The following is a 13,056-nucleotide window of genomic DNA, read 5'->3' as shown; positions in this document are numbered from 1 at the left end:
AATAGCACATACCCTTTGACTCAGCAGTTCCCTAAATTTATCCTAAAGCATCACAGCTATCAACAAAAACTTAATTGAAGCACTAGCATTATAGCATAGTGCATAAAAGCAAAACAATGGAATCAAACTAAAAATCCAAAAGAAGAGGAATCAATTTATTGCAAACCTTAATGATAAAATACAAAGAGTAATTATAACTGTCAATATTTAAATACTAGCTCTGCTAATCAAAGCTGTATAACCTAGAAAAAGATAATTGCTCTGTACCTCTATTTCCCTGTTTACAAAATGGGTCTTTTTTTTAATTTAAAAATTTATTATGGTCCAGGGTACCAAGGACTCAGGCATGCTAGGCAAGCGCTCTGCCACTGAAATATGCCCGTGGTCAAAAAGAGTCTGCTTTAACATACCTAAAGAACTTAGGCTAAGCTATAGAACCAACCTAGGTACCCTTCAACAGATGAATGGATAAAGAAAATGTGATACATGCACACAATGGACTATTACTCAGCCATAAAGAATGAAATTATGGCATTTGTCAGTAAATAGATGGAACTGGAGATGAGCATGCTAAATGAAATAAGCCAATCCCAAAAAACTAAAGGTCAAATGGAAGTTCACTGGATTAGATAAAGGAGAATGAAGAGAAGGGAGGGAGAATGGGAATAGGAAAGACAGTAGAATGAATCAAGCATACATGAATACACAACCAGTGTAACTCCACATCATGTAGAACCACAAAAATGGAAAGTCATACTCCACGTGTATATGATATGTCAAAATGCAGTGGCATGGGCTGGGGTTGTGGCTCAGTGGTAGAGCACTTGCCTCGCGTGTGTCAGGCACTGGGTTTGATTCTCAGCACTGCATATAAATAAATGAATAAAATAAAGGTCTATCAACATCTAAAAAATATCTAAAAAATAAAATAAAGGTTCATCAACAACTAAAATATAATTTTAAAAAATTCATTGTCATGTATAAGTAAAAAGAAGACAAAACTAAAAAATAACAGGATAGCACTGACACCTAAGAACGTAATAAATGAGTTTTTGTTTTTTTTTTTACTTTTACAAAAGGACACTATAGATTAATATCCTGGAAAATAAACAGAAAGCCAATATATACGGACTATTTTTTACAAATATGTGTGTGTGTGTGTGTGTATACAAATTTACAAAAACTAAAGACTAGAAGGCTATATACCAAATAGAATTAGTGTATTTCCTCAGATATTACTCATTACTTTTGCATTTAAAAATATCTCATCAACAAATGTGCCACTTCATGAAAAGTGAGAACTATCATGTCTATAAAATTAAAACTAAGGGACCGGGGCTATATCTCAGTGGTAAAGTGTTTGCCGAGTATGCTTGAGGTCCTGGGTTTTATCTTCAGCACTACAAACAACCAGAAAATTAAAACAGAATTATCACTGTTGTTGCTTCAACTGTTAATGAATCTACCCTGAGTGTGTAGAGTAAGAGATAAAGAAGCAGAATTACAGACATTTTTTTAATAGCCTTTATTACCATTCAACACAAGCTTACAGACTGCTAATAAACCTTACACACAAATGGCCGAACAAGAGACTTTTCTTTCCAAAAGCTAATTTGTCCCAATTTCCCCTCTTTATGCAGAGGGATTAGACAGAAGTTCTGTGTTACCCTGAGCCTTTAATTTAAAAAGGCTGCCATGGCTGGGTGTGGTGATGCACATCTGTAATCCCAGCAGCTTGGGAGGCTGAGGTAGGAGGATATCAAGTTCAAAGCCAGCCTCAGCAACTTAGTAAGGCCCTAAGCAACTCAGTAAGATTCTGTCTCTAAATAAAAAATAAAAAAGGGTTGAGGATGTGGTTCAGTGGTCAAGTGCCCTTGGGTTCATTTCCCAGTACTAAAAAATAAAAAATTAAAAATTAAATAAAAATAAAAGGTTGCCATGAAAGTGAAACCTCATGAGGAAAACATTGCAAAGAACCAAGTAAACTCTCATGGTCCTTCCCAAGGGAATATCCGGCTGGCAGTGGTAAACTGGGGCATTTTTTTTTCCTTTTTCTTTTTGGTGGACTGGAGATTGAACCCAGGCCCTTGTACACGCTAGGCAAACACCAACCAAGCCATATCCCCAGCCCTAAACAGAGACACTATAATATCTTTTTTCTAACAGGTGAGTACAGACTGTCTTAGTCACATGAGCCTTTTGGGGTCTATTTTCTCTAGGTGAACCAGAGGTTTCAGCTGCTCAGCAAAGTTCCTCATGTCATCAGAGACCACATCCTGCCCGGCTGGTGCAACAACACTTAATTCCACAAGATAGGAGAGTGACAAGGCCTCAGTGCTGTCTGTGTTCCCAGGCACCAGGATACGGAAAATCTTGTATACCATAATCTTCATAATGCCCTTACGGAACAAGTGTCCCTTGGAAACAAACTCATGGTCCATGCGGAAGCCCATTTCCATCAAGAAATCTGTGAGGTTTTCAGATGTGGCAATGTCCACACAGTTTCGCACCAAGGCATAGCGGTTCTTGTCTCCCATTTCTGGCTGTCCCAGGTAACGCAGATGCCAGGGTGCCCCTGCTCTATCCATAGAGCGCCGGGCCCTCAGGACAAATGGGCTGGCCTGCTGGCCCTTAAGGAGGAATACCATCTCATGGTCAAGGAAAGTTTCAGGTTCCATGTTGTCACATAAACCACGAAGGCGGTGGATGAGGCTTTCCAAACTGTGGTCTAAAACACTTCCTAAAGAGGGAAAAAGCACTACTGAGTCTCAGCTTTCATTGTGGGTCATAGAATTAGCAATTAAAAAAAAAACCTAAAATGAAAACCCCAACAGTTTAGTCTAGTAGTCTCTTACAAAACACAGGCCTAATATATAAGGAGTTACACTGCCAAGTTATTATATAACATTATGATAAAGTTATTTCCCTTTCAATTTTTTGCTTTTTCTTATTTGGTACTAGAAATCTTTAGCATTTCCTTAGAAACGTTAATCTCCAGAAGTCTTTGGTCGTTGGCCTCAGGACCTTTACAAGGCAACAGTGGGGCTGGAGCTATAGCTCAGTGGTAGAGCACTTGCCTTCTAAGTGTAAGGCACTGGGTTCAATCCTTAGGACCATACATAAATAAATAAATAAAATTGATCATTCCTTTTAAGTTTTCTTTACTTAATCTCTTCATCCCTAAATGATGGAGGGTCCTGCAATTCATTCCTGGTTCTCTTCTCTATCAATAATCTATTCGACAGGTGTGCTGGCACATGCCTGTAATCCCAGCAATTAGGAGGCTGAGGCAAGAGGATCACAAGGTCAGCCTCAGCAAGTTAGTGAGGCCCTAAGTAACTTAGCGAGACCCTGTCTCAAAATCTAAAAAATAAAAAATAAAGTGTTGGGGATACAGTTCAGTGGTAAAGCATCCCTGGATTCAATTCCTGGTACCAAACAAAAAATAAAAACAAACAAACAAAAAACCACCAATCCCTCCCCGCAAAAAACAATAAGTCTCTTCCTCCCTTGGTGACTTAATTTGATCCCATAGCTTTAAATACTATTTATGCCCTGAGGACTCCCACATTTGTATCTCATGAACTACAGACTCATACATCCAAATTGTCTACTTCCACTTGGATGCCAAACACACATCTGTCTCTTCTTTCTCTTTTTTTTTTTTTTTTTTTTTTTGGTACCAGGGATTAAACCCAAGTGTGCCTAACACTGAGTCACATTCCCAGAACTTTTTATTTTGAGATACTGTCTCACTAAGTTGCTTAGAGTTTTGCTAAGTTACTGAGGCTCTGAACTAGCAGTCCTCCTGCCTCAGCCTCCTGAGTTGCTGCAGATTACAGGCTTGTGCCACCACACCTGGTTCCTAACACACATCTTCACCCTAACATATTCAATATTAAACTGTTGATTTTTCTGCCTCAAAATCTTACTTCTCCTGTGTCTTTCCCATCACAGTAAATGGCAACTCTCAGCTTTCAGTTTCCCAGGCCAAAACCATGGAATCATCTTTGACTCCTTTTTCCAACATCCTATATACATCGAATCCATACTTCTAAAATAAAAGCAAAATCCAACCACCTTTCCCTCCCTGATCATTTGCACCTAGTCCAACTCGCTTTCATTTTTGCTTGGTCTTTGCAGTAGCCTGTTTCCACCTTTCCCTCACCTTTTCTTAAAATTGGGGTCTTGCTATGTTGCCCAAGTTGACCTTGACTTCCTGAGCTCAAGTGATCCTTCTGCCTCCTTAATAGCTGGGACTACAGGCATGTGCCCTCATGCCTGGTTCATCAACCTTGTCTTCTTTTTTCTATACAATAGCTAAGTGGTCTTTTTAAAATATAAGGCAAAAATGAAAACTATATAAATAGATAAATAAAATAGAAGGTAAATAAATCCTCTGCTCAGAACCTTCTAGTGGTTTCCTATGTGATTTAAAATAAAATATAGTCTTCACTATTTTCTACAAGATCCTACATATTATTGTCTCTGCTATCTGTCCAACATCATCTCTTTCCACTTCTCCCCTTTATCAGTCCCTCTAGCAAGTGACCTTCCTACTAATCTCTGAAAATGCCAAGTATCTGGCAATGTATTTCTCTTCAGAGATCTTTCTCTTATTCCTTATACTAAGAATGTTTTTCTTCAGATGTTCCCAACACTTTCTTTAGATCACTATAACAATGCCACTATATTGTAAAAATTGACTGTAAGATTCAAAAGACTAAATATTTGAAAACCAACAGGGTTGCAAGTAAAGCAACAGGTCCTGGTAATTATGTCATTGAAGATTTTAAGAGTTGTGCCTGGGCACACTGTGCTAGGCAGTAGGAGGCCCTAACCTTATAGAGATTACAGTTCGTAAAGACAACAACAACAAAATAAGTAAACAAACAAACAAAAATTAGAAATAAAAGGTAGATGATAGAATAATTTGTGGGGACGATGGAGAAGAACCACTCTGAGGGGCTGGAGTGGTCAGAAAGGTCTATAAAGTGGTCTATAAAGAGATGAACCTGTGCTAAGATCCAAAGGATGAAAATGAAAGGGTTAGAGAGAGATGTTTGGGAAAGGGTTCCAGAGCAGAGGGATCATCAAGTGCAAAGACCATGAGCAGGAAAGGGCCTGGCAAATTTAAGGAAATGAAAAGATACCAGTGTGGCTGAAGTATATTGTACAAGAGGGAAAATGGTAATGAAATAAGGATGTGGCATGGGTCAATGAATACAAGCCTTACATAGAGTCTATAGTAAAGGTGGTACAGTTGTTTCTCAGTATCTGCGGGGTACTGGTTCCAGGAATCCCTAAAATCTGGAGATACCCTTACATAAAATGATATAGTTTTTACATATAACCTGTAAAACTTTTGAGGAACAATTTGGAAAATTTTGAATATGGAACAGATAATGAATGAATGAAATTTATTATTAAATTTCTTTCCTTCTTTTTTGTTTTATTTTTTGGTACTAGGGATTGAACCCAGGGGTGCTTAACCAATGAGCCACATCCCCGACCCTTTTCATTTTAAGACAGGCTCTCACTAAGTTGCCTCGGGCCTCACTAAATTTACTACTAATTTTGAAGGTAATAATGGTAGTATTGGAGCTGGGTGTGGTGGCATATACCTGTAATCCCAGCTACTAGGGAAGCAAAGGCCAGGTACAGGGTAGATGCTCAAAAATATCATCATCAGTATTTTTATTATCTGAGGCATCTCTTGGAAATCAATAAATTTAACTCAAAAATAGTTGTTTGACTCAGCAATCCCACTCCTGGGTATTCATCCAAAAAAAAAAAGAGAGAGAGAAAGTTCTTAGCAGCTGTTTTCATAGTAGCCAAAAGCCAGAAACAGAACAGGTGCCCATCAACAGTAGAATAAACACATTGTGATAAACAATGGGATACTGCTGAGCTATTAATAAAAAACAACTACCATCCCAGCTACTTGGGAGCATGAAGCAGAAGGATCCCAAATCAAGACCAGCTCCAGCAACTTAGCATGACTCTGTCTCAAAATAAAATAAAACTGGCTGGGTATGTAGCTCAGTGGTAGAGCACTTGCCTAGCATGTGCCAGGTCTGGGTTCAATCCCCAATATTGCAAAACAAAAACAAAAACAAAAACAAAAAACTATTCATATGCATACCAATATGAATGGATACTGAAATAGCTATTCTGACCAGAAGAAGCCCTTAACAAAAGAGTACATTCCACATGACGTTCTTTCCCACATAATCTATGATTACAGATAGAACAGCAGCTCTTCCAATTGGAGGGGGAGGGTTAGGATGAGGTCTAAGAAGAAACTTTCGAGTGATGGCAAAGTGCATGTCTGCAAAAAGGTTTGGGATACACAATCTTCACAAAAATTATTCCCAAATGCATCACAGATCTAAATGTAAAATCCCAAATTATAAAACTTTTAGAGGATACAAAGAATATTAGATGGTCCTAGGTTTCATAATGACTTTTTAAATATTATTTCAAAGGCACAATCCATGAAAGAAAGAACTGTTAAACTAGAACTCATTAAAATTAGTTTTTTTCTGCAAAAATAGATAAAAATTGAAAAACTCTGTGTATCAATGTAATCAACAGAGTGAAAAGCAACCTACAGCATGGAGAAAATATTTTCAAATCAAAAATATAAGAAGTTGGGCTGGGGTTATGGCTTAATGGCACAGCACTTGCCTAGCATGTGTGAGGCACTGGGTTCGATCCCCAGCACCACATAAAAATAAATAAATAAAGGTATTGTGCCCGAATACAACTAAAAAAAAAAAAATTAAAAAAAAATAAGAAGTTAACATTCAGAATATATAAACAACTCTTACAACTCAACAACAAAAAATCTAATAATGTAAAAGTAGGCAAAGATTGAATAGACAATTCTCCAAAGAAGATATACAAATGGCTCACATGCATATGAAAAGATGTTCGATATCACTAATCACCAGAGAAATATAAATCAAAACCACAATAAAGCCAGGTGTGGTGGCACACACTTGTAATCCCAGTGGCTAGAGAGACTGAGACAGGAGGATTGTGAGTTCAAAGCCAGTCTCAGCAACTTAGTAAGACCCTGTCTCTAAATAAAATACACAAAAGGGCTGGAGATGTGGCTCAGTGTTAAGCACCCCTGGGTTCAATCCAATCCCAGGGAGGGAGGGAGGAAGGAAGGAAGGAAGGACATTCTGGCCAGGTATGATGATGTATCCCTGTAATCCTAGCTACTTGGGAAGCTAAGGAAGGTTAATCCAAAGAAGGATGGCACATTCAAGAGCAGCCTAAGGAACTTTGCAAGACCCTGACTCAAAATAAAAAATTTTTAAAGGGCTAGGGCTGTAGCTCAGGGTATAGTATTTGCCTAGCATGAGTGAGGCCCTGAGTTCTATCACAAGTACAGGGGGGGAAAAAAAAACAAAGAAACTGATTCTGTCCTAAATCATAAAATGGATGAACCCCAAGTACATTACGCTAAATGAAATATGTCAGACACAAAAAGGCAAATACTGTATTATCTCACTCATATGAGGTATCTAAGGTATTCAAAATTAGAATGTAGAAAGATAGTTGCTAAAGACTGGAAGTAGAGAGGGAAAATTAGTATTTAATAGGTATAAAGTTTCAGTTTTGCAAGATGAAAAAGTTCTACGGATTGATGCACAATAATTTCAAATGTTTAAACTGGCAAATTTAAAGGGCTTAATGCATTTGCAACTATAATTTTAAATGAAAAAAAATTCAAAAACTATGGAGCTGGGGGTTCATTCACTTTATGATATAGGACAGAATCATAAGATTTGTGAATAGTGGGTCCTGTGTTCAAGCCCCAGCACTGCAGGGGGGTGGAAATTGGTGAGTGTCAGAAACTATGCAGGTTGCCTTTATTTTGTCTTCATTTCCAGAGAAGCTGAAGAGAAGAGGAAAGCAGGTAATCCCAGCTTTCTGGTTCACTCACCCTGAAGCAGGTACTCCATCATATTAATGGTGCCCCCAGTAACAGGCATCATGGTGACTGGGGGTGCCTCCATGGTGTCTGGCTGATTAAATTGAAGACTACAGAACTGGACTCAGAACTGGACCGTCAGGTAAGACACAGGATACACCTGGAAAAGTTACATTTGTTTATACATCTGAGAGATAGAAACCAGATTTGCATGGCATTAGCCTTGGAATCAAAAGACTAATTAATTCAAAACTTCTTGAGTATTTGCTTATATGGCCAGTTCCAGGAACTGATGATATAGAAACATACGAAGAAGATTTGTGACCAAGGAGTTACAGAGTAACATTCTAGTTTCAAGTTCTGAAATCTCAAAAAGTTATCTGTTCAATCTTGAGGAAGTCATGTAACCTCTCACCGTCTTTTCCTTATAAAATGGGGTCAATGATATTAATCCTCCCGATTCTGGAGGCTCAAATGACATAATGGACATTCAGTAACATTCAGAAAAACTGACAAGTGACCTTCATTCTACAGATGAGGATACAGAGACACGGAGAGGGGCACAAGGCAAGTCACAGCGCACACTGTCAGTGACAGAGCCTGCAACCGACTGGAATCTGGGCATTCTGCCTCTCTGAATACGCCTTCTCAGAGAGCCGTGCGGAAGCATGAAGTTCTTTTATAAAACGATAGTACAGATCCTCCTAAGCCGGCATCCAAGACACGTGTGCATTTACACTAGAAAAATGTACCTCCGCCCGCAGCCTCTGAGCGACAATTATCTCCCAGATCTCAGAATACGCACGATCTCGAGCCTAGCACGACCCACCACGAGCGCCACCACCCCACCTCCTCCTCTTCCCACTTCCGGCAGGAAGTCTACGCCAAGCAAACGAGGAGAGACACTGCCGCCCCGCGACGTAAGGATGCCGAGAGGGTACAAATTTTTTTTTTTTTTTTTCCGGACGGGCAAGCAGAAGCGCATGCGCAAAGGAGCCTTCCTTCATACGGTAACTGCTCGTGGGTAGCGAGGGCTGCTTGACGTCATTGGCCCTCCTTTAGGAAAATATATTTTTTTTTTCGAAGTTCGACAGCCCGGAGATGTTTTTATGTAGCAACTCTCTTGGAACCAATAGGACTGAAAAAAGAACTTATGCTTAAACTTTGAACTCAGAAACGCTGACTTGGACGGCAAAGGGAGCTTGAGGAAAGAAGAGAAGAAGGTTATAAACAAAGACCTTTTTTTTCTTAGATACCTGAAGGTGAAAAGGGAAGCCGCCCTTAAATAATATTTTGCTTGTAATCCCAGCAACTCATGAGACTGAGGCAGGAGGATCACAAATTTGAGGCCAGCCAGGGCAACTTAGGGAAACCCTGTCTCAAAAAATTAAAAGGAATGGGGATATAGTTCAGGGATAAAGTGCCTCTGGGTTCAGTCCTTAGAACCCAAACAAATAAAGTTCCCCAAGTTAAATGATCCCATTTTTAAATGTGATACTCACAGAAATCCCATGAATCAAGTACCACTATTACTGTAATTTTGTCAATGGGAAAACTTAGGCAACAGGTATTAAATAACATTCAAGGGAGTAGAGAGGCTGAACCACAAATGCAAGCAATTGACTTCAGAGTCCATCTTCTTCAAGCCTGCACTGTACTGCCACTTCTACTAGCTCTGGTTTCCTTGCTCTATATTACCGCCCCCCCCCCACACACACACCTTTTCATTACTAGGATTGAACCCAGCGGTGCTTTACCACTGAGCTATATCCCCAAGCCTTTTAAAAAAAAAAAAAATCACGATTTTATTTATTTTTATATGGTGCTGAGGATTGAGCCCGGTGCCTCACACGTGCTAGACAATCACTCTACCACTGAGCTACAACCCTAGCCCTATCTCCAAGCCTTTTAAATTTTTTATTTTGGGACACCGGCTCACTAAATTGCTTAGGACTTCCACAGTGTTGCAGAGACTGGCCTTGAACTGGTGATCTTACTGCCTCAACCTCATGAGTCACTGGGATCACAGGTGTGAGCACCTGCTGTCTTTCCAGCTTGCTTGCACACACAGCACCTTTTATTTTTCATTATGAGACAGGGTCCCACTAAATTGCTGACGCTGACCTCAAACTTGCCATCCTTCTGCCTCCCATCTCCATCATCTGTCATTACAGACCTCCACCACTTGCTAGGATTCTTTTTTTTTTTTTTTTTTTTTTAAATTGGACTCAGCAGACTTTTGAAAGTCTACTGTGCTTTAAATGTTCATTTTAAGTGTTGATTCCAACTGTGTCTTCAAAAGAGTTGATCAGCACATTTGTAAGGAAGCAGAGTTAAACTAAGGAAACAGTACCATGTGATTTGATACAGTTGGGTAATGAGATATAAACAGCCCAGCTGTTTTGGAAGCAAGCAGGGCACTTCACCCATCCTGAGGGCATCAGGGAAGTTTTCCTGGAAGAGGTCATTAATGCTCAAAGTAACTTGATGGTGTCATAACAGGCATTAGCTAGATTAAAAAGGAAGAAAGGGAATTGGAGGCAATGGGGAACAGCATTACCAAAGAACACCAAATTAAGTAGAATTAAGCTATAGAATCTGAGGTAGGAGGGAGTAAGAAATGGAAGAGGAGTAAGGCCCAGATCCTGAAGGACTTTACATACCAAACTAAAGATCAGATGTGAGCTTTAAAAAGATCACCTTAGCATGGTGCAGTGGTCCAATCCTGAAATCCCAGTGATTCAGGAAGCTGAGGCAGGAGGATCCCGCGTTTAAAGCCAGCCTCAGCAACTTGGCAGGGCTCTAAGCAACTTAGTCAGACCCTGCTCAAGAAAAGTGGATGTGGGGCTGGGGATGTGGCTCATATCCCTAGGATAAGTAAATGATAAACAACAACAACAATAAAATCACAAAAATTTAAAAATAAAAATGAAAAGATCACCTTGGCTGCAGTGTGGAGAAAAACTTAGGAAAGAGAGCCTGGAGTGCTGTGGTCCACTCTGGCTGAGATAACTATGAAAGAAAGATTTCAAAAATGTAAACGAAACTAATAATTTAGAAACATAATAATGATAGTTCTTATATTTATTTTTCAGATTTTTGCTGAAAATGTGTTTCTTTATACAGTCTTGCATTTTACAGTCAAGTATTAATAATATAATTAAAAATAAAGAACTGTACTGTTTTCTTTTAGAAAACTGAAAGCTGTTTTTCATTTGTACATTAACAATATGGAGGGCTAGGGATATAGCTCAGTTGGTAAAGTGCTTGCCTTGCAAGCACAAGGATCTGGGTTCAATCCCCAGCACCGCAAAAAAACAAAAACAAACAAAAAAAACACATCAACAATATGGAGTTTCCAGTATTTGACATGCACTGTAATAATTGAGAATAAAATGCAAAAATAAATGCAAAAAAAAAAAAAAAACATGAATGAGTGGATGATTTAATGACCAGAGAAAGAGAGGACAGTCACCCATATCTAGATTCCTACCTTGAATGCCCATGGTAGCACTTCCTCTTTTTAAAGATGGCTAGGAAATGTGTGAAAAATGTGGTAAAACCGGACAATCCCTGTTATAGCAATTATTTGCTTTGATAAGGATATAAATACTGTAGCTTAGAATGGGGTTTACCCCTGTGCTGTACTACCACCCACCTGTGCAACCTTGGGCAATTCACTTCCCCTCTCTGGCCTCAGCTTCCTTTTTTGTAAAATAGAGATAATAATAGAACCTTTTTTGGTTTTTGAAACCTAGTCTCACAATGTTGCCCAAGCTGCTCTCCAATGGCAGGATTCAAGTGATCACAGTCTCCCCAGTGCTGGGGCTACAGGTGTGTCACCACCACATCTGTACCTTCTTCTATCCAAGTACTAACCAGGCCTGACCCTGCTTGGCTTTTGAGATTAGGCACATTTGGGATGGTAAGGCCATAGACAAAAATAGTACTTTTTAAATTTTATTTAATTAATTTATTAATTTATTTATTTTGGTACTGGGGATCAAATTCAGGGCTTTGTGCTTGCAAGGCAAGCACTCTACCAGCTGGGCTATCCCCAGCCCAAAATAGTACTTTTTGAGAGGAAGGTTGCAAAAATTAATTGAGAAGATTATAAAAGCACTTAGCACAGTGCCTGACTTAGGAGCACTCAGTAAATGGTTGCTAATATAGTTTATTTTACATCTCTCATTTGAACAATAACATTGTATCTTATTGAATATATTTTGTGCATGACTCATCTCCCTGGATAGAATGTAAACATTATGGAGGAAGGAATCATGGTTTATTTTGTGTGTGTGTGTGTGTGTGTGTGTGTGTGTGTGTGTTTGTGTGTGTGTGTGTGTGTGTGTATTTGTGGTGCTGGAATTTGAACCCAGTACCTCAATGCTGCTAGGCAAGTGCTCTACCACTGAGCAACACCTCCAGCCTCATGTATTTTCTTTATATATGTGCTCTTCAGATGCAGCGGATGTTTGTGTTTTTTAAATTTTTTTTAGTTGTTGATGGACCTTTATTTTTATTTATTTATACATGGTACTGAGAATCAAACCCAGTGCTTCACACATGCTAGGCAAGTGCTCTACCGCTGAGCTAAAATCACATTTGATATACCAGAATAGCTACTAATTATTAAATAGCTGCTACACACCAAATACTACTAAAGGTACATATTTCTGGGTATGGTGGCACATGCCTGTAATTCCAGCAATTCGAAGGCTGAGGCAGGAGGATCTCAAGTTTGAAGGCAGCCTGGGCAACTTAGCAAGGCCCTAAGCAATTCAGTGAGACCCTGTCTCAAAATAAAAAATAAAAAGGGCTGGGGTTGGGAACTGGGGTTGTGGTTCAGTAGTATAGTGCTTGACTAGCATGTGTGAGGCAGTGGGTTCGATCCTCCGCAACAGAGAAAAATAAATAAAACAAAGGTATTGTGTCTATCTATAACTAAAAATAATAATAATAATAATAAAACAAGAAAAAAAGGGGTAAAGCATCCCTGAGTTCAATCCCCAGTACAAGAACAATAAAAAAAAATATAAATAGGTACATATTATTGTCTGTACTTTAAAAAAAATTATAGTTATAGATGGACAGAATGCCTTTATTTG

At 39.0% G+C, this 13,056-nt stretch overlaps 1 protein-coding gene across 1 annotated transcript; it reads right to left on the bottom strand.

Moving 5' to 3' along the window:
- Nucleotides 1-1,203: 1,203 nt before the first annotated feature.
- On the bottom strand, nt 1,204-8,820 carry MED18 (mediator complex subunit 18). The gene is made up of 3 exons (XM_079115273.1): nt 8,701-8,820; nt 7,961-8,108; nt 1,204-2,740 (listed from the first exon to the last, which is right to left on the bottom strand). Exons 2-3 carry the CDS (start codon nt 8,031-8,033, stop codon nt 2,187-2,189), a joined length of 627 nt encoding a protein of 208 aa, XP_078971399.1. The 5' UTR covers nt 8,034-8,108; nt 8,701-8,820; the 3' UTR covers nt 1,204-2,186.
- Between the last annotated feature and the right edge of the window lie 4,236 nt (nt 8,821-13,056).

The sequence above is a fragment of the Sciurus vulgaris genome, assembly GCF_902686455.1.
Source record: "Sciurus vulgaris genome assembly, chromosome: 1".
Lineage (NCBI taxonomy): Eukaryota > Metazoa > Chordata > Mammalia > Rodentia > Sciuridae > Sciurus > Sciurus vulgaris.
The sequence above is the reverse complement of the archived record's forward strand: the minus strand, read 5'-3'. Positions and strand labels throughout refer to the sequence as shown.

Excerpts from the sequence above, each read along its gene's own strand:
- MED18 (XM_079115273.1), bottom strand. The coding sequence starts at position 8,033 with ATGGAGGCACCCCCAGTCACCATGATGCCTGTTACTGGGGGCACCATT. Across the intron at positions 2,741-7,960 it reads GATGGAGTACCTGCTTCAGG|GAAGTGTTTTAGACCACAGT; the intron begins GTGAGTGAACCA and ends TTCCCTCTTTAG.